General features: G+C 41.9%; 1 protein-coding gene across 3 annotated transcripts; it reads right to left on the minus strand.

The window, feature by feature from the left end:
• Positions 1–3,605: 3,605 nt before the first annotated feature.
• LOC103354350 (glutamate decarboxylase 1-like) lies at positions 3,606–20,078 on the minus strand. Of its 3 annotated transcripts, XM_008277684.1 has the most exons (17): positions 19,998–20,078; positions 18,894–19,010; positions 16,860–16,916; positions 15,295–15,432; positions 13,776–14,018; positions 12,588–12,678; positions 8,868–8,980; positions 8,580–8,695; positions 8,035–8,114; positions 7,871–7,925; positions 7,647–7,763; positions 7,492–7,556; positions 7,331–7,409; positions 6,707–6,856; positions 6,485–6,592; positions 5,561–5,650; positions 3,606–5,473 (listed from the first exon to the last, which is right to left on the minus strand). In XM_008277684.1, the coding sequence occupies exons 2-17, from the start codon at positions 18,967–18,969 to the stop codon at positions 5,300–5,302; spliced, it is 1,752 nt and encodes a 583-aa protein (XP_008275906.1). In that variant the 5' UTR covers positions 18,970–19,010; positions 19,998–20,078; the 3' UTR covers positions 3,606–5,299. The 3 variants fall into 3 exon arrangements, with proteins under 3 accessions (XP_008275906.1, XP_008275907.1, XP_008275905.1); XM_008277685.1 differs by lacking the exon at positions 16,860–16,916; XM_008277683.1 differs by lacking the exons at positions 18,894–19,010; positions 19,998–20,078 and having other exon boundaries at positions 16,860–18,862.
• Between the last annotated feature and the right edge of the window lie 1,083 nt (positions 20,079–21,161).

Here is a 21,161-nt window from a genome sequence, read left to right on the forward strand (position 1 = left end):
GAGCGATGCGCATGCGCCGTAACGTGGCAGGAAATAACGCCTTTTGGACGATTACAGATTCCTGTTCATTCAAACAGCTCTGCGTTCAAAACACTGCAGGTGCTTTTATTCATCTTAGACGGGTTTTAAACTCCTTTATTGACAAAATTGAAACTTTTAATTCCACCTATTTATTTTATAAACCACTGCAATTTTTAAATTAACCCCTTATGGCATGAATTTTTATTGTAGGAGGAACAATATTTCACAGCAAGATGCTATGAGGGTACTAAAACACCAAGGTTTTCTATATTATATAGCAAGTGGAATGAAAAACAAACGAGCAATAAATATATTAGAATAAGTTTTATTCCAATAGATTTTATTTCCACAAACATCAGCCACAGATGGTTGATCAGTCAGTGGGTTAGAGGTTAGCTGCTGTGTGTGTTTGTGTTTCTGAATGTGTGTTCCTGTGGGGTTCTGACTGAACTGGTGTTTCTCTCTCTCACTCTTTTCTATTTCTTTTTAAATTTTTTTTTTTACAAAGCACAGTCTGTATTATTCTGTATGGAACCTTGGGAAGCAGTTGCTGGTTGATGTGAAACAGAGGTGAACATCACATTTTTGGTGTGTGGCTTTAGGTGAACCTTTGCATCTCCTTTTCTTTTCATCCATCACCATCCAGTGGGCTGTGGCCTCCAGACACACATCAGGGACCAGAATGGGTGTAGTGGGTCCTCTTCTTGTCTTCTCTCTGTTGCCCTCTGGGAGGCGCTACAGATGCTCTAAAGCAAAGACCAACAGACTGAGTTATGATAAAACTCTTTTTGCCTTATTTGTACTCAATTTAACAAGTGCCACAGTTTCAGTTTGTGTGCCATGATTGAAAAGTTTCTATAAGCTCTTATTTAAAACTTTCTGCTGTAATTAAGCTCTTCTACAAAGCTTTTATCAAGTCCAGTGTAACAATTTTCATGCTCTGCAGGTTCGATAGCAAGAGTTAGAAAAACTTTCTAATTAGAATAAGATGGTCAAAACTCACCAGTAACAATGTAGATGTAAAATAAACCAGAGTCGTAGTGACAGCGACAAAAACCATGGGGTTTTTTATTTTAAAAAAAGCAATGGAACAAAGAACTTGTGTATAAACTAATTAAGTTAGCAAGAATTAAGAATGAAGGGCCATTTTCAGTACATGCACTCACAGTTTCTTTTCTTTGATAGTTGAAAAACTCGGCTGACTTGTATTATATCTTCTAAATCGTATCTTTCAAGATTTCACATGCATATTGTAATACTGAGTAAATGTTGCACCAGATACTGAAGTGAATCTATTCTCATGTATCTCATCTTAACTACATATATATGTACAGTGTATGCTGCATAACTGTCTCCATACAAAAACACAGTTAAATAACAGTTAGAAAACAATGCGACTTCAGTGTGTATTGTAAAACTATTTCTAAACCTTGAATTTGGGCTTCTGAGGGGTTGAGTTTGAACAGGTTTTATATGGATTATGGTCTGGTAGGTTTATTTATCTACGACACAAAGCAGGTGGTAACCATTCTGAGAAGTGAGGTCATCTTTTAGCCCCGGAGCTGCTTCTGTATTGAATTGCAGTGTATTATGTGTCCTTTCATTTCCCAGCTTTTATGGGGCAGAGGGCAAGGCTTTGAAAACCAGGCTGCTTTTTTCCATCAAGGAGGAGCGTGTTTTAAAAAGTCAACATACTTAATCGCTGTCAATACAGAACACTGAGATTCACATGACTGATATTTGTTGCATGTTTTGCTCCTACAGCTTAAAGCTTAGAAAGTGAATTGTTTTTTTAATTACCACATTCTAGCAGCTCTTTGATAGAAAATCCTCCCACAAATTATTATTCTCAGTGGCCAATGTGTAGGGTTTTGTCTGTATAGTGGAAAATCCCCAGTGTCGAAGTCATAGGAACTGTGGAGATTTTTTTTTTCAAGCAGTTTTATTAATTGTGCATTCATTTATTCAAGTGTAACAGACATTTTGTTCATCAAGGGAAAGTTAACACAAGCTCATTTCCTTTATGTGGACTAATAATGCTTTCTGTCACGTGTAGTCATCCCCCCAAAGAACCAATCTAAACCAAGAGAATCCCAGATGATTGGTTATACTTGTCTTTATTTACATACCGTAATGTTCTCTTTGTACACCTGAGAACAGAAAGAAACGTTACTTCATTTTAATATTCATTTTTTTCAGATGTTAGAATTCATTTTAATATTTCAAATGCTTAATTTTGAAGCTCATCTGTTTTCACTATGTGCTGTTGAACTGTCATAAAAATGACACCATAGCAGAGATTATTAAAACAACCCTACTTACAATTTAGGCGACAAATCTCATAAATCCCTTTACATTGTACTCAGTGAGGAATGCTTTTGTTTTTTCCTTTTAGGATTTTTTTATCTTACAAGACAGGAACTTAATTAGACTTTTGCAAAATACAAATTCAACAAAAGGTGATAATAAGTATTTAAAATAGGACCATTAGAATGAATAGAAAGAAACAAAACATAGAAATTCAGACCTAATAGCACGTTACTGATGCTCATATTAATCTACCAAACAGATAGAACGTTAACATTAAACAAATGAGGCTTGTATAGTTGGAATATACACAATCCAACTTTCCTCCCCCCTCCCAAAAAAAAAAACTTGTCCTGTTGCAGTTTGACAACAAAAGTAAACCTTTTCTTCTTGAAGATATCAGAGATACTAGAAATCTAATCGTCTGTTGCAGGTATTTCAGGCCTGAAACTATTTCCTAGTAAAGACGTTCCTGCTGGCTGCACTTTAGATCTGTAATAGATATCTGATGTTAGAAGTAACCTTATCTGATGGTCTGTCAGCAGAGTAAAAGCTCCGTAGTTTAAATTAAACATCCAAACAAAGTGCAAACTCTTCAAACCTCGTTCAAGAAAAAGATTTTAAAAAGTTTGTTTCATGCTCTCTGCAAAGCAAACATGCTCAAAAAAATTATTTTTACTTGTAACCGTACTAATTATCATACTCTTATTTTGAAAGCCTGCTGTGTAACACATTAGAAGCATTTTCATAAGGTTTTCTCAGTTTAATCCTCCTTGTGCAGGCAGGAAGTCACCACCAGAGGGCGCTGGCTGCACATCTCTGCAGCTCCCATCCAGAAACTCCACTCCACAACCCCTCTGATGTCTCCATGCCCTCCATTCAAAGGTTACGAAACACTGGAACCAATGCTTTTGTTTCTCTGTGAAATGGAGTCTTAATGAGGCTGAATCAGCTCGAAGGGCGAAAAGAACAGAGAGGTGGCGGAGAAAGAGAGAATGAAGGAAAGAAGAGAGTAAGTGAGAATGGGAGAGGAGAGAAAAGCGAGAGAAAAGAGGTTTAATGCCGGAGAACAGTCGATTGGACACGCAGCTGGAGGCCAAACAAAGCCCTCTGAGGATGATTAGGCAGAGAAGCGATGGTATATATCTGTGTTGCTTCTCATAGAGGGGAAACTTTAGAGTACAGACAGAAATAAAATGTCATTTCTTGTGGGTGCAATTCATGCAGCTAAAGCAAAACGTAGTTGATGGATGTGCGTCTGAATAAGTCCGACTCAGTTTTCCCTTTAATAGACTTTATTAAAGATCTTTTTCAAGATGGTATGATTCTGTTAAAGTGCCTACTGGAAACCTCTTGGGAAGCGTTCTCGTACAGTCGGCTTCATCAGAAACCACACTGCTCACGTACAAGAGTCACGGGCCACATACAGTACACAGATTACCTTAAATATGATTTATGCAATTGTGCCATTCACATATGGTCCCTATTTACCATAAATACTTTTATATAATACACATCCATTTACAATGGAAGAAAGAAAGGTGAACATTGTGCAAAGACACCGACAGGAACCTTTATACAAGATATTCCATTGAGCTCCTGTAACACTGAGAATACAAGTAATATGTATTACAATTAATATATACTATATTACAGTAAATGCATTAGGATTCAGACAGACACAACGATTCTTTCTTCTCAGTCTCAAGAGGAGAGAGTACATTCTCACATCCTTGTGCTTCTCGCTAAAATAAAAGACCGCCACTACGGCCGGAGGATTAAATAGACTTCATTCTTAATCTCATCAGAAGGCCAGTCAGTCATCTCAAAACATTCAGTCAAAAAGACTCACAATCACAGAAAGAAACGCACAATAGAAATTGCATCGCAGTCGAAGGTCTATAGGTAACATTTTACAAACACCTATAATCTATAAGAAGTAATACACGAAGGACGATGGATTGTTCTGTTCCCCATTCTCTTTCTTTGGCTGACAAAATCACTATAAATAAACTTTACTCAATTCCTGTGATTACAAATGTATTACCATGTAATACACATAAAGATACATTTACAATAAAATACCTGAATCTGCAAACAGTATGTATTATAGAATCAAATATTAATATTCTAACAGTGTTATAAACACACATGGGTATCACATGATTGCATGGAACAAACAACGAGCCAGCGTTTTACAAGTTAAAGGTCGTCTCTCGTGGTCTGAGGACGTTTTAAATCTTAATCTAATCTTCTATGAGGGAAAGTATTGCAGACTGTAGCTCTGTTGCAGGCGGTTACTAAATCCTCACACACTTGGCACCTACGCTGTGCACATTAGCTTATTTTTAACACAGTGCTAGCCTAAAACACACGACAGGATACACTCAGTGTGCTACATGCACACCTGCACACAAACGCTGCTTCGGGGGCTTCGGACACTGGTTCAGGACAAATCGAGGTTAAATATACGTACAGCTGAAAGCACCTGTGATTCAGCTGCGTGTAGCAAACGTATGATACAGCAGAATAACTGGATGATACTTGTTATATTTTGATCTGTGCTTTTTTCCCCCATTTTTATTGTTTTACCAAATTCACACACACACACACACACTCGCTCAGACATTAAAAGACAAAATACACCGGACAAAAACCAGATCTCACACACACACATTACAAGGTCCCACAGCTCAGTCACACATTAGATCATATTTGTTGTATCTGCAGACTTCAGATACTGTTTATATATTTTATCTATAGAAGGAACTCTAAGGGTCAGAGCTGGAGAGAAACTCAAAGTCTCTCTCGCTGCTAGTTTCTCTTCAGTTGTGGAAACATTTAGAACGCTTCAGGCAAAGACGTGTCCTATCATTTCTCTGTCTGCAGCACTGTGAATGTTTCGCCTGTGAAATACAACCGATAAAAGACTGTAGTTTTGCCCTGTAGTCACCAGAGGCGGCTGAGAGGTTTACAGATCTTGACCGAGCCTCTCGATCTCGTCGATGAGGAAGTCGATGTCGGACTGGGTGGCCGCGGAGTTGGACACGACCATGCGGAAGAAGTTGACTTTGTTGCCCTGAGGCTGGTAGCCCACCATGGTGGTCCCAGACTCCATCATCATGGCTTTGATCTTTGGTGCCACCTGGTGGAAGGAAAAACAATTTAGACAGTGATTCATAGAAATAGAAATTAGTTGTGAGAAAAAGGTGAGAGGTGATGGGAGTCGTACCCTGTGGAGTTTTTCTCGCCTCTCATCACCTTCTGGCATTCCCCTCAGGCTGGGTGGGATGTACCAGAAGCAGACGTTGGTGTGTTGGGGCTGCACACAGAAATACGCACAGTGAATAAACACACATCTCTTTTTTGTTTACATCAAGCAAAATGAAAGAGAAGAAACACTGAATCTTTTGTTTTTTTGGTCGCTAGCCCTCCAATCGTGGTTTTTCTTAAAGGTCCCATACGGTGAAAATTAAATTTTTGTGGTGTTTTGTGATTGTTATGAAGTTGAAGGTGTAAAACAAAATAAGGACACACTGCCATAGATGTAGGCAGCTTGTTTCTCCTGAAGGAGACGAGAGCAGCAGCAGCTCATTGGTTTGTAGAGCAAAACAGCTTGTTTAAATCAGCCCTAAAACCACTGGTTATACATCCATCATCTATACACCGCTTAACCCTCATGAGGGTCATGGGGGGCTGGCGTCTATCCCAGCTGACTCAGGGTGAAGGCAGGTTCACCTGGACAGGTCATCAGTCTATCACAGGGCTACACTTAGAGACAGACAACCAAGCACACTCACATTCACACCTACGGACAATTTAGAATCACCAATTAATCTCAATATGTTTTTGGACTGTGGGAGGAAGCTGGAGAACCTGGAGAGAACCCACGCTGCACGGGGAGAACATGCAAACGAAACGCAGAAAGATCCTGGGTGTCCTCTACGGTGCTAACCACCAATAAACAATCAGCGTGAAATTAACCATGTTTGCAGTATTTTGAGATGAAAAACTTAAAGACACACTGTGGGGACGTGTGAGACTTTGATCAATTTCCTGAAAAGATGCACAATATGGGACCTTTAAGCACAATATTAAACTAACCTTTGTGATTCAGAACCAACATAAATAAAATACGAAGTCAGAGGAAGCTCACCACTCCATCAAACACCATCTGATATCCCTCCCTGTTCTTGATCTTGTTGTACAGGTACTGAGACAGCTCCAGACACTTGTCAATGTGCTGCTCAAACCCGATGGTGCCCTGCAGGGGAAAGAGTCCGTCGGGCAATTATTACAATAAGAAACACCGAGTGTGACGCTTTTTTTAAGGTGTTTACAAGACACTTGGTTAAAGAAGAGCTTCCCTCCATCTCACCTTGGCTTTCCACATGAGCCAGAACTTGAAGATGTCGACGTGCCGGCCACACTGGATGGCTTTGTCCCCTGTGTCGTAGGTGACATCATACTGTTTGTCTGGTTGGAACAGGTAGCCAGCGCACATGGAGTTACAGCCCGCTAGGATTCCCTGCAGACAAACAAAAAGTACGTACACTGTTAACATGTCTACTATAGCTCTTCTGCTCCGAGCACGATGTAGAAACTTCACTGACTCCAACTATGATACACTATTGATGATATGGATATAAAAAAACTGAAATAATCCAGGTACAGAACATGTCAGAATATAAAGCTGAAGATTTAAAAATGTTGAGTTGTGAAGGCTTATAAATCTTCTGTCTTTGGAATAAGGAGAGTTTGTGTGTGTGTGTGCGCTTGTGTTAATTGTGTTGTGGGAACAGAAATCTGGTAACAGTCACATAATGGGGACACATTGGGGTCTCAAAAGCATAAATCATCAAATTTTAAGGTCAAAGTAGGTTTAAGGTAAGTTTAGGTTCATGTCAGGGTGATGTTAGTCTCAAGGAAATGAGTGCAAGTCTGTGTAATGTCTTTGAAAGTAATGGAAACCCAACATCTTGTGACTGTGTGTTTTCTGTACCTTCTCTCTGACCAGGATTGCTGAACACTGTAGAGGGACGCCCATCATCTTGTGAGGGTTCCATGTGACAGAGTTGGCCCTGCAGCATTTATCACATATGTTAATGTGGTTTCATTAAAGCTTTTTTTTAAATCACAACACATCTGTTCCCGTATGCTGACCTCTCAATTCCATTGAGCTTATGGCGATGCTTCCTTGACATCAGGAGTCCGCCACCCCACGCACCCTGAGGAGAGAGAACAGCGTTACAGATGGATGTGCATGAAGAAACGCAGCATCGAATACTACAGCAGCTGATCCGGTGCCTGCTACTCACATCGACATGCAGCCACAAGTTGTATTTCTCACAGATGTCAGCGATCTCATTGATGGGGTCAAATGCTCCGTACACGGTTGAGCCGCCTGTGGCGTTCACAAACAGCGGCACGTAACCCTGCAGGATTAACACACGACAGAAGGACAACATTTTGGTGAGAGAGATAAAATACAGGGGAAAAAAAAGCAACTGCAAGGAAAACAAATTGAGAGAAAGACACCGACCTTCTGCTTAGCGTCGATGATTTTGGCCTCGAGATCTGCAGGAATGACTCTCCCTCTGAAAATGAGAGCATCGTGGCATCATTATGGCTTCATATTTTGCACATATTTATGTGGTGTCTGCGCTGATTGTGGCTTTAAATGACAACAATAAATCCACTACAAACCTCTCATCTGTGCTCAGCAGGATCACGTTCTCAGTGCCGAAGCCCAGAGCGGCTCCAGCCTTCTTTATGGAGTAGTGGCTCTGTGGGGACGAATATTTCATCCGTCATTGATATAACAGCTAAACTGAAAACGAGTGAACACCTTATGAGCTAACTCCTACTTGACTTTTCTCTTACTTGCTGTCAAAACGTGTATAATTATTTTAATATGAAAGCAGATGTAATAAAGGCAAGAAGAATCCTTTGTAATAACCATTGTCCTGACTTTGCTAGGTCTGCTGTTTATTACCTGATGTCAATGCATCTACTACAATTTTACAATTTCATTTATCCAAAGCGACGTACATCTGAGAGCACATACAACACAAGCAAGGATCTAGTCAGGAGAAAACAATCTGGATAAGTGTCATAGAACAAGTTCAAGTGTGATAAGGTGTTGATGCCAACAGCAGGCTGTGTGAGAGGTAATAGGACGTTTATATTTTATTTTTTCTAAAGTCAATGAAGCGTAGAATCTACTTTATTGGAATCGTCTGATCACGTACATGTTCAGATGTGAAGAGGACGAGGCGGGGAGCTGCAGACATGCCCTTGGTCTTCACCTCGGGGAAATACTTGTACCGTGCGATCATCACACTGTACATGTTGGAGATAGCGCCGCCTACGAAACAGACGCGCACACATCAGCACCCTGGACAGCGGCGGGCATGCAGTATTATTACAGAAATTAATAAACTGACACCCTGCTTATGGGGAAAAGCTGCTACCATCCATAAAAAAAAAAGATAACACACACTCAGATTTTATGTAGAGGCTGTGATTAACACGCTAACCTGGAGAAAACAGGCCGTCTCCTTCTCCGTTTGGCCAGCCAATCATCTCTCTCATTTTCTTCAGAGTCAGCTGCTCCATCAGGACGAACACCGGAGCGATCTCATAGGTGAACCTGCCAATCATATCACAAGTTCAGCATTGCTACGGGGTTTGCTGAATGAAAGGAGATTCTCACACACAAACACTTGCAGATGAGAGACACACACTAACACACACACACACACACACAGTCGATGATTTTTTCATTAGCCTTTCAATAATTCCATCCACCGAGCACAAAGTGGAGCTTGTGCTGACTGGGCTAATTAAAAAGTGTCTGATAGGAGTCAACCAGCAAACATTCATATTCAAATGCCTTCTAAAATCACTCAGTAGTTTAATTAAAGCACACAAAGCTCTGATGGCTATCTGTCAATCCTGCCAATCTCAGTGGCGACTCTGAATGAGGCTGATTTGATGGCTGAGAGAACTCGAATGTGTACGAGTGTGTGTGTGTGTGCGACAGAAAGACAAGGAGAGAGAGTGTTTGCAGGAGATAAGAGCCTCGTTTGGCCCCAAAAAACACAGAAACTCAGGAAGAGCCCGTGTCAATGAATTTCATTATTTCATTAAAAGAACGAGAAGAGAAAGGATGAAAAAAAAAATAAAAGTGATTTTCACAACACAAGAAGAATGCTGCTGGAGATGAGCTGGATGTATTTCTGACCTCTTTGTCAGTTAATAAAAGATGAAAAGCCTGGTAGTCCCCCGGACAACAATGCAACAAAACTCTCAGAGAAGCGAAAGTAGGTTAAAGACATCACAGAACTCTGAGGCCTGAGCTTTTGCCCTCTTTGCTAAATGACAAGCCATCTCAGCAGCTCCCACACACACACCCTCAGGACTGATCCCTGTTTACCCTGCTTCTAATGAGGCCACTTACACAACCCTCCTCCACTTCTACCACTGTGGCTCCACCAGCCACCACCTAAATCAACAACAGCATTAAATCCTCTCCTCTTCACTTCCTCCCTGTTTTCTTCACAAGTACATATCTAAATGAGGACAGAAGCGTTTTGTAGTTCGGAGAGAAAGGAGGGTAGATAAAGGCAGCGAGGAGAGGGAGGTATAGCGAGACAATGCACTGAAGGAAATTGTGACAGAGGACAACAAAGGGAAGAGGAGGAGGACGAGATGGACGCAGCGTGAGCAGAGAAAAGCCCACAGAGAAGAGACAGGACAAAACAAAGCACACAGAAACGGCTGGAATAGGTGGATAAAAGAAAAGAGATTGAAAGACGTAGTTGAGGACAGAGAGAAATTGAATTAAAAGCAGAGTGATGAGAAAAAAAAAACCCCAAGAAAAAGACATTTTCTTCCTGCTGCGGGCTCATCCATGGGCTGGATTTGATTAGAATATTTGCTTCTAGTCAGTACACCAGAGCAAATTATGACTTCTGGGTTTTTACTATCTGCCACAACAAAGGATAAAATCACAGAGAAGACAAAATGTCTCATTTTTCAGCCTCCTACAAGCCTAATTTTAACATTATATGGTTCTTTGATATGATGAAATTATGGTTCATATAGAGCAGACAAATGTGTTTAATGTCCTGGATGTCTCACTTTTCTTTTCTCTTAAATCTGATCCCAGCCACAGAATAAAAAGGGACAAAACCGGTGCACCTTTTTAAAATTCTCCTTCTCTCTGAGTCATTTCACGCTGTAATGACAATAATGGTGATCATTATCACAATCAGAGCCAATCATTGGTCTTTTCAGGGTGAAAATTACCCCTCAGTCACCTGCCTGTCTCCAGGGACAGCCCCTAAATGCCCTTATTATCATCATCAAGGGCACTCAATGTGTGTGAGTCTGTGTTTGAATGTGTGTGTGTATGTGTGTGTGTGTGGCTGTATGTGACTAACCCTCTGACCCCCAACCACACTCTCCTCTCAGCCCCTCAGAGGAGCACTGAGCCGGTCTGTATCCACGGGGACAATGGAGCCGGAATGAGCACTCCGCAGGGAGCTGCAGCAGCCAGTTTCCACAATGTAACAGGGTTTTCTGTGCTGCCGGAGGACATTGTGTGTCAGTGTGGGGCCCAGCTGGCCTATCTGCTAAGACCAGCTCACAATGAGCCTGCAGTCAATGGACTGGAAACCCTAGCTGCTGTATCTGGGACAGCCAGAGCTGGTGTGTGCATGTGGGTGTGTGTGTCATTATGGAAGTGTGCGCAAGCGAGTGCGGGAAGTCAATGGCCCTGTCTCCCAGGGCATTCTTCCAACCAGGAGATGAGATGGGAAAGTTTTTCTAAGACGGAGGGGGGGTTTCCTAAGCTAATGTTTTAAGAAATTGGATAAATTAAGTGTCTCGGTTTTCTCCTAGCTTTTGGTTTATTATCATTATGCTTAATCTTTTCTTGAGCAGCCAGATTGGAGAGAAGATCGTGGCCACAGGAGCTGGAGAATAGCTGGTATATATGGTCTGGAGTGGATTGTCTTCTGCCGACTGTTTGTTCTGTGTTGTGCTGCACATCCCACTGTCTTTGCAGTTATATGTGAAATGGTAGCATAAAAGAAGTCAGCAGCACTCTAAATCACTGTCACCAAGTCAAAGTCTTGCTTTAAATGAGTGACTGCATTGGAATCTGTTGATGTTTGATGTTAAGTCTGCTTTTCTTACCGTCTATCAGAATTCAAGTCTTGACTATCACGACTATTTTGGAAGTCTTGATTTATCTTCCTTACACATAAGAGAGCTGACACAAAAAAAGTCGATCTACTTATTATTGTTTTTCTCAATCAAAGATGTCCAGTTCAATGTTTTCAGCTTCTGATTCCGATCATTTCCGGCTCATCTTCATGTTATCTAACAATAAATTGATTAGTTTTTGACTTTGGACAAAATAAGACATTTGTTAATGTCACCTTTTAGGAAAACATGATGGGAAATGTTCACTACTTTCTACATATTTTATAGTCTAAATGATTGTCAATTTAACATGAAAACAGTCGACAGATGAAATCATTATTGGCTGCAACATGGCTGCGAATAAGCAACAACATATTATCAGAAATTTCTTTGGTGAACAAGACAATGATCTCTTCATTTTCATGAAATGATCACGTTCAGAAAATCGAAATTAAAATGACGGATTTATTCATCCATCCACTGAGTGATTTGACAGAGCTGTAAATATTAGGCTGGTTTACTCCCAGTGAAAATGTTTATGTGTGCACTCTTGTGATCTGTACTCTGACATGGTACAGCAGTCTCAGTAACATGTTCCTCATTCTATTCCAGTGATCATAAGACAGTCACGTCTTATTCACAGCATGTGTGTGTCGCAGTTTGTGTGTGTGTGTGTGTGTGTATCCGTGTTGAGAATGTGTGAAGTTGATGTGGTTCATGCCCTCTATCAGACTGGGCCACCATGTAACTGTGACCTGAGATCAATATGCAATCTAACTACCCCTGGGGCTCGGCTGCCTCCGATATACAGTACAGCAGCTCACCATCTGTCAATACACCGTCTCTGCAGGACGAAACAAACACTTTATATAACTGCCCTGACCGGTGGTGGAGCGAGCTCAGGGGAACACCGTGAGCACTTCCGCTATGCCAATATATGATGATGACTGGAGGCCATTTCCAGTGGCCTACAAACAGGAAATCTGAGCTGTCCTGTTGTGACATAAGGAGGTGTTTCCCCTTCATACATAAGAGATGAGGCTTACATGTTGGTGTTAGCGGTGGACGTGAGCCACTCTCCAGCCAGACCGATGATGTCCAGACCAGAGGATAGCTGGTTGAAGAAGCGTGGGTGACCTAAAATAAAAAAAAAAAAAAAAACAGGTTACAAACAAACAGCAATAATTCATGCATGTCTGCCTTATCCTGTTATGGTTTTAACAGCCTGCGACTTTAATTACATAAAATAAACCTAATTCTCAAAGATCTGCTCTTCATCTCAGGGTTAAACCTCATTCCGATTTCATTTTGTATTTCCCTGGTCAGCCGTGACACCTAAGGGATCTGACATAGCACTGCTCACTGTGCCATAATTACATTGGTAAGGACTATATGACAGCCAGTTAGGCTCTAAGGAGCGTGCAAACACAGTCACCGTGAACAGGCCCGGAGCCTGTACGCAGTCAAGTGTTGTGTGGATGTGGTGTAGTATGACTCACATAATAAACAGTCATGATTAGGATTTTTTTTAAAGGACAATAAAAAGAAAAAATGAAATAGGCTGGACAAAGACTCTATGTTTCAGCACCACGGACAGCTCCTCCAGTCCTCACAGATTATAATACAACCACAAAATATTCTGAAAAGAAAGGAGGGGAAAAAAAATGTATACATTTGTAGACAACTGCGTGATATATGAAACCCGAGGGACAGTTTGAGCGTTGTCGTTTTTAACAGTTTGAAGCAGCCCGTGTTAGGATCCCCTCAGGCGACACTTGCTTTTAATAAGTCGAGGGGAAAGAAAAGGAGCATGTCAACTGAATTACCACGGGGGCAATAAATAAGGCAGCCATCTTAACAGGCCGCACACTATCTGGCAAAACATCGTCTTCTCTAATGGGCCTGGTTTGTGTTGCGGCCACATGAGTACACTAAACACGTCAGTATTAATTTGAACGCGGGAAAATTGACTACATGATTTTATTTTTGCTATATTAAAATTCACAGCGACACAGCGGAAAATGTAAATATCAGAAATGTACGGAGCTCTAATATTACAGCAAGCATGGTGGGTTGTATTTAGTATTGCCGTCTCCTGTTATCTAAACGATTAAAATGCGCATTCCCTTGACATTTAAAACAACATAGGACACCGTGTGAATTATTCAAAAGGCCACAGTTATAAAAACCCCATTTTCTCCCTCAGACTACAGCCCCAAGGTGTTAAGGCCTACCTGTCCGGACGCCATATTTGAGCGTGTCCCTGCAGTCCACCAGGATCTGCTCCAGGGACTCGGGCTGGTCGGACAGCTCCAGGTTGAAGCCCTCCATCCCCTCCAGGAGCTGGTGAGGGTGGTGGAAGTCCAGCACCTTGGTGGAGCGGTCGAAAGTCTTCTTGACGTAGTTCGTGAGGATGTCGACCACCTCCAGCAGGAACTGTATGGTAGGCTCCTCTCCATTTTTGGCCGGCAGCAGGTCTAAGAGACGAAAATTAGACAATGTGGATGATTAATTCAAATAATTCAGTATCTGAGTGTGGTAATTAAGTAGCTTTTAGAACGCTTTGGGATTTGTCATTATTAAGCCCGGTTTCATCTGAGTTTATAGTCATTTTAGCGACCTACTTTTGCTATGCTGTTTTCTCTGATTGATTAAGGTAGCTAACATTAAGAAGCTAACGGCGGCCATCTTGGCCTCCTCACCTGAAGCTCCATATATGGTCATAAATCAACGTAAAGCGACTTCTCGGAGAAAACATTAACTTCTTAAAGCAAAATGCGTCACTGCGTTATTTTACATGTACAAATAAATTAATAAACAACCAAACCCAATAGCCAATACATTTTTGACATTCTAAATGATTAAAATGAGTTTTAACTGGATTTCCCCTTTGTCTTCAATGCTAATCATTGGTGTAGAAAACCATATTTACACTAATGGACGCCATCTTAGCCGTGTTATATAGCTCATCATGTCCTCAAAAGACATTTTTAAAAAGACAAGAAAGCTTCTTTAGTCTTTATTGTCCTAAAAGTTAATTTTAAGCTGGTGTAAGGAGGCCACCAATGTTGTGGCTTGTACTTTTGAGCAAACAAATAACAAAAATAGAGGCAACAATTAAGAAAAACCCAAGATATACGGTTAAAAATCTAGCGGCCAGAGTGCCAGCAAAAATATATAAAAAGTGGTGAAATACTGTAGCATTTAAAAAAAAAAAAGGTACAACATGGATATTTTTTGCAGATTTTAATATCGTGAAACTCTTCAACTTTAAGGTCAAACGTAAAAGAATAAATTTGTGTTTAGAAAAGTATCAGTTTTTGATGTATGCTTTACTTAAAGGTTCGGCCTGTTCATGCTTTTTCTCTATTTTACGAGTTATTGTCTGTATTTTACCAAAACAAGTAAGATTGACTGTAAGATTGTTTAAAAAAAATGGCGACTGGTAAAAAATCCTTTAATATATTTTTAGAGTGCAGCTTGCTTTTCTGTGGTTTATGTGACATTTGGAGGATCCCCAGACTTCCTGCTTAATGTGTCATCCCTAATGTTCAGATACAATCTGCATCCATGTCTGAAAATGTTTATTAAATCTGAAATTAATGTGGTCATAGTGTGCAATTCTAGTAATGTATCAAAGAAACATTAAAAAGTTATTTTTTTCTCTCTCTTTTTTTAAGGCAGCTATAGGTTGCAATTAACAGAGTGCAGAGTGAGGATGTCGTCCAGCAGCACAGGTGTACCGGCGCTCACCTCTGGCGAACAGGTTGGAGAAGTCGGTCTCGGTGTGTCGGAAGCGCGCGTCCCTGTCGCTGTTATCGCACGAGAGCAGGTTCTTCTGGCCCGCGAGCCTCCCCTTCTCATCCAGACTGTTGTTCTTCTGCAGGAACCCTAAAGTGTTACAGGGCGACGAGAACGAGTTATCCCCGAACACGTCCATCCCACTCACAGACATAACCCGACCCAAATGACAAAAACAAAAACAACAAAAATAGACAATAATAATAATAATAATAATAATGGATCTCCAAATATTCTATGTTGTTTACAGTCAGCTCCAGACTGAACCGGGTTTCCCACCGGAGGCCAAACTTATAGGCGTTCAGGCCAAATGAGGGCGTGTTTGGGTGCCCTGTGATCTCACAGCCACACCCCGGGGAGGAGGAGGAGGAGGCCCCGCTGAGCGCTCAGACTGACCGGCTCAGTGGGCAGCACAGCCCGCGGCGATGACCCACACAGCCGATAAATACCCTCCCTATAACGAAGAGTTAATGAGGGACGCAGAGCCCTGGAGCAGTCTGCCTCTGCAAGGCCCGGACTGTGTCTTAAACTCCACCATTTATCAGGTTTTTTTTTTAGGCCTTCTGTATCTGCGTAATAATGTGTGCGCCTAATTACGCGTAAAACACGTGGAAGCCACACACCCTTGTCATCTGCAAGAGTATAAAATATAATGTCTCGTTTTTTTTTTCATTGGAAACTTGCTCATTAAAACCCAAATGACAAATTCATAATCAATATTTGAGAGTGTCCAACTGCCACAGCCTCCGTATAGAAATGTTTCCACCCCATTTCCATTCGGCTCCATTAAAATGTCATTTAACCAATTAAAATCTAATGGTCAATTTCTAAAAATGGCGACTCCTTCAGTCCTTTAACTGGTTTGTGCAGCAACGAAAACGGTCGATGATATGTCGTTTGAACAGATCCGCACAACATTCATGTCCACTCGCAAGAAAATACTATCCAAAGATTTTATTTTTTGAGTGACTAGAACAATCAGAAATGATGGAGAAATAAACACGCCTTCAGTCTTTACTGCAATATCAGAGAGACTGGCAGAAAAATGACTCCGATGGGAGGTTAAAACACTCGGTTATTTACAAGATATTTCAAGGCTCGCTTTGTTTGATATTTCCAGACTTGTCCTGAGGATTTTTCTCCCGGTGGTGAAATGGAAAAAGACATGTGGGGTTCAGGGGGGCTGATCCGGGGCTCTCATCACCAGACCTACAGGCTAATGTCCACTGACCTCTGGGAGATGGAAACGCACAGTGACAGTGGAGGATGGCTCTGCTTTCACAGCCTGGATCACGGCCTGTTTCAGAAGGCCTCAAAATGCGTAAAATGATCATAAAAAATATATTAAATGAATGCGAGGCGATACATTTCAAAAAGAAAAAGTGGCAAAAAAAGAACATCACAGTTATGATGGAATTCCATTTTAGGAGACATGTTATTGTCCAAAGAGAAAAAAAAAAGACATGTGGTTCCTCCAGAAAAAGCGTTTACAAGAATTGTGCCCAGACGAAACTTACCACAAATCTTCATCCCCAGTTTCCGTGTGCATCCGTGCATCCACGCATACTCGTAGGCTAAAACAGAATGAACGTTTGAGTTTCTGCGCTGCAGGCCGCGGAAGGAAAAAAAATGTGGAGAGGCGGTTTGATGGAGCACAGTGAGCACAGTGGAAAGCGTGATGCGGACGGCTCTTGGCCAGGTGTGCGATTCTCTCATCTCGGCTTGGTTTTTTTTTCTGTGTGTGTGTGCTATTTTTTTTCTCGAATTAATAGGAATGTTTGTTGACCAATAATTGTGTCCATAATGTACCCAAACGCCCTCTGATCACAAAGGGATGAGTCTTATAACATTTCCGAGTTGAGTCCAATCAATAGGGACAGACAGTGGCCCGCACGGCAAATCCACGCCGGCTCACACACCCAGCCAAGGGGCGGACTGGAATTAACACCCGTGAAATGAGCTCACGGAGGAGGGCAGGAATTAATTGAGTGAAACACAGTATGTGGCTGGAGCGAGCTGGTAATGTCTGTGGTCTGGAAGTCTATAGCAAGGGCTCGAAGCAGAAACTTATAGAATATAGTGCATCTCATATATAGAAATACACACTCCATGCACGCACGCACACATTCAGAGGAACACACTCGCTGTTGCGCACAAACCCGAGCGTGGACATGCGTGAGCGGAGATGGAAGCCGGAGGGAGTCGAATGCAGAGCGCGAGAGAGAGAGACAGAGAGGGAGAGAGAGGGAGGCGAGTGCACCTGATGGAAAAGTTTCAAAAACAAAAACAAGTATTTAAATTTACTGAGGCAATCTCATTCCGAGAGAAACAGCTCGAGGGGCCGAGGCCAAGGCACAAACACACGCGCGCACATGCACACGCACGCACGCACAGACACCACAAGCCGCCAGGCGTGAGATGGAGCGTGGCAGAGAGATAATGGCAACATCCAGCAGCAGCAGCAGCAGCAGTATACGAGCAAGTCAGACAAAACAAACATCTTTTTTTTAATGGACTTTTCTTTCTTGGCACAAATTCACATGTGAAAGACGTTAGGGGGATTTTTTATTTTATTTTATTTTTTATTTTTAGAAATATTTATTGACACCCAAAGGCCACAGATACAAGACTCCAAATGATTTTATTCCATACAAACAGTTAATATACCATCTATTTGTTCTCTGGCCTCTAAGGAGCTGTAGTCTTTTTTTTCCCCTTTAACGTTTTGCTGAAGACAAAAACCTGTAATTATTTCCCTGCGTTGCACTGCAGATGGCTGCTCAAGTGTGCTCTAATGGAGTCGATTTTGTGTATGCGACAAAGGCTTAAAATGATTAATTAACCCATAGGTTAATGCCTTTTTTTTTTTTTTTTTTAAAGAAAACAACGGTAAAAACAATTCTCTAAGAGCAACAAAAACAAAACCCTATGGGAAATTACATATGATGTATTATTGCGGAAGTATATCGTTAATAAATATGGGTCGAAATCATTCCAGAGGATAACGATGGAATCAGAGGAAGGAAAACAGGAAGGAAATATTCTGATTTTTAAAAGGAAAATGCGAATTTAAAAATAAGAAAACGTGTATCAGTATAATGCTCCTGGGTCATTATAAATACCCGAGCTCTAATGGCGCATGGTGTCTTCCAGGTCCGCTGCTCGGCGCGCACTGCTGATCCTCCAGACAGCGACAGGCAGCTGTGATGGCTCTGTTTTTAACCGGAATGATTAACGACGGAGCCCACACAGCAAATGGCCCGGGCGAGACTCGCTTTTATCAGACAGGGACGGAGGAGAGAGAGCGAGAGCGAGAGAGAGGGAGGAGGGGGGGAGACAGGGGCTGAGAGAGGCGTACGGGGGGGTGAAGCGAGTTTAAGGCTTTGTGCTGGCAGCAGAGCGCACTGCAGAAGTGTCTCTGAGCAAGGCACACTGGGCTGTTCTGTAAGCACAGCCTGCGCGCTCCGGAGAGGGACAGCCTTAACTACTCTCGGGGAAATCGATGCTGGACCACGGGTGTCATTAAGAGGAAGAGGAGCGAGGGGACCTACTTGCGGACGGTGGTCTTAAATTAGCCGAGTTGGGGTCCTGGTCCCCGCCGGTGGCTCTCGGTTCAGACGTGGCCATCAGTCCTCTGTTGTCGGATCTCCAGCAGGGAAATAATTCAACTGCAAACAAAACGGTCAAGTGTTATGAGCGCCTGTAGGTGGAATTCAAGTCAGATTGAAAACATCAATTTTGAGTAACTGCGCTCAGTTTAGGCCTGAGTTTGATCAGAAGACGATGGTATCTGCTGTGCGTCGCCAGGAGCCATTCAGCCCCAAAGGGCAGCATCAAGCCGCGCAATTTGGAACGAATTGCGCACGACGCACAAGGAATACGCACATCAGGGTACACATGCGCCTCTTGGAAATAAGAAAATATCTACATAAATATACGTGTCAGATATTGTCATTAATATTTCTTGCTTTTAGTTGCCCATTAAATCCATCAGTGCATCTGACACTGGATTCCAGAATACAGGCTGAATAATAAGAAAAAGTCAGTGAGCTGGACATTAGAAATACGGGTTCTTCTTACAGTCTCTTGGATTAATAAAGCCCAATTATAATTATCTTTAGCTGTGAGTCCGATGCAGGGCAGCACCAGACTCTTAAAATATCTGAGTTTTATGTCTGTTGAGCTCAAAACAACTGATATTTCTAAGGCGCAAAAAACAGAAAGATTAAAACGCACATTCCTCTGACCGCCGGTGAGATGATTTAAGCAATTAGAAAAACTAAATTAATCAACAACATCGTGTCGCACAGGTGGTTTTAAGCAACAAATAAAACATAACATGCACCGATACTGTCTGTTCACCTATTGACTCAGCAATCGACATTTCAATTAAGTCGCGCTTTGAACAAGAATATTCCACAACATCATTACTCAATGTCACCATGACATGAACCGAGCTGATGAATTCCTTCTTCATCCCTGTCACTTATCACGGACTAAATTATTTCAAACGACGCAGAGAATATTATTTTTTGTTAACATTTTTTTTCTCCCTCTCCAAAAACAGCTTCGATAGTCTGAAAAAGACACGAACGCACAAGAAGCCACAGCAAAAGGAAGGGCGCAGCTTGAAATAAAAGGAGGATGCTTCTTACCGGCTTCACAGGTTGTCGAGTCCTCACAAAGTACAACTAAATGGAACAATTGCCACCCAAAGGCGCGACAAGAAACAGTCCAGTGGCGGCGGAATACCAGCAGAGCGCACTAATAAAATCCCATCCAGCGGCGCGCAACTGACCCTTTTCTCCCTCAAGAATACTATTATTTTTTTAATTCGTTATTTATATCTCAGGCTCCGGCTGCCCATTGGTCTCTTCAGGCAGGCATGAGTCACAGCCTTGCCTCCCCTTCTGACGACTAATGAAGCTTCCCTGACTGCTACTGACAGCCACAATCCACTTTAAGAAGCCAAAAAAAAAAAAAAAAGGAAAAGCAAAAGGAAAAACACCAGTGACGTATACCAACCAACCCACCCCTCCCTCTGCACGCGCGTGTGTCTCCAGGTGTGGGTGGGTGGGCGGGTGTCACATGGAGGGTGAACACTTGAATGTGAAATGTGTTTGGGGTTGGTTACATAGAAATTGACCTTGGGATGAAAAAAGGGTGTAAAAAAAACAGTTTTAAGCAACAGCAGCTACACATGCAGGATATCCAAACCAGGTTTTATGTGTTGGTTGATTAGGTTTCAGGGGACCTGTGGATTATTTAACCCACAATAGAAGCATTTATTACAGGAGGAAACACCATCCACCATCCATCCATCCATCCATACAAGCACTGCCTGTAATATTCACCTTCATGAGATGACAGCTCTGCATGCATCATAATTTTTGACCTGCACCTTCTTTTTTTTCCCACTCCCCTCTCCTATAACCTTGACACAGACAATAACAGTGAGACGTCAAAGCCTGGCGGGCATTGACTTTAGTGTCCTCACTGTCATCTTCATGCATGTGTCCTGGTCCGCCGAATGGCCAGAGACCAGCCATTATGTTCATTCAGCCACTGCAAATGACACAGCCTCTGTCAGATGGCGGCCATACTTCACAAAAGATAAGCCGTGCCATGTGATAATAACTCAAAACATCACACGGGCTGATAGCGTTCCACGAGGACGGATCAGCTGTGAGTGTGGCACAGTGTGCAGAAAAAAAATGGGCTTGATTGTCAGAGCAAAAGATGCATCCTCTTTCTGACAAGATCTTTAGGAATACAGATTTGTTTGATTGCATTAATTAGACTATTTTTTTTGTGTGCGT

Source organism: Stegastes partitus, unplaced genomic scaffold (genome assembly GCF_000690725.1).
Source record: "Stegastes partitus isolate 25-593 unplaced genomic scaffold, Stegastes_partitus-1.0.2 Scaffold105, whole genome shotgun sequence".
Taxonomy (NCBI): domain Eukaryota; kingdom Metazoa; phylum Chordata; class Actinopteri; family Pomacentridae; genus Stegastes; species Stegastes partitus.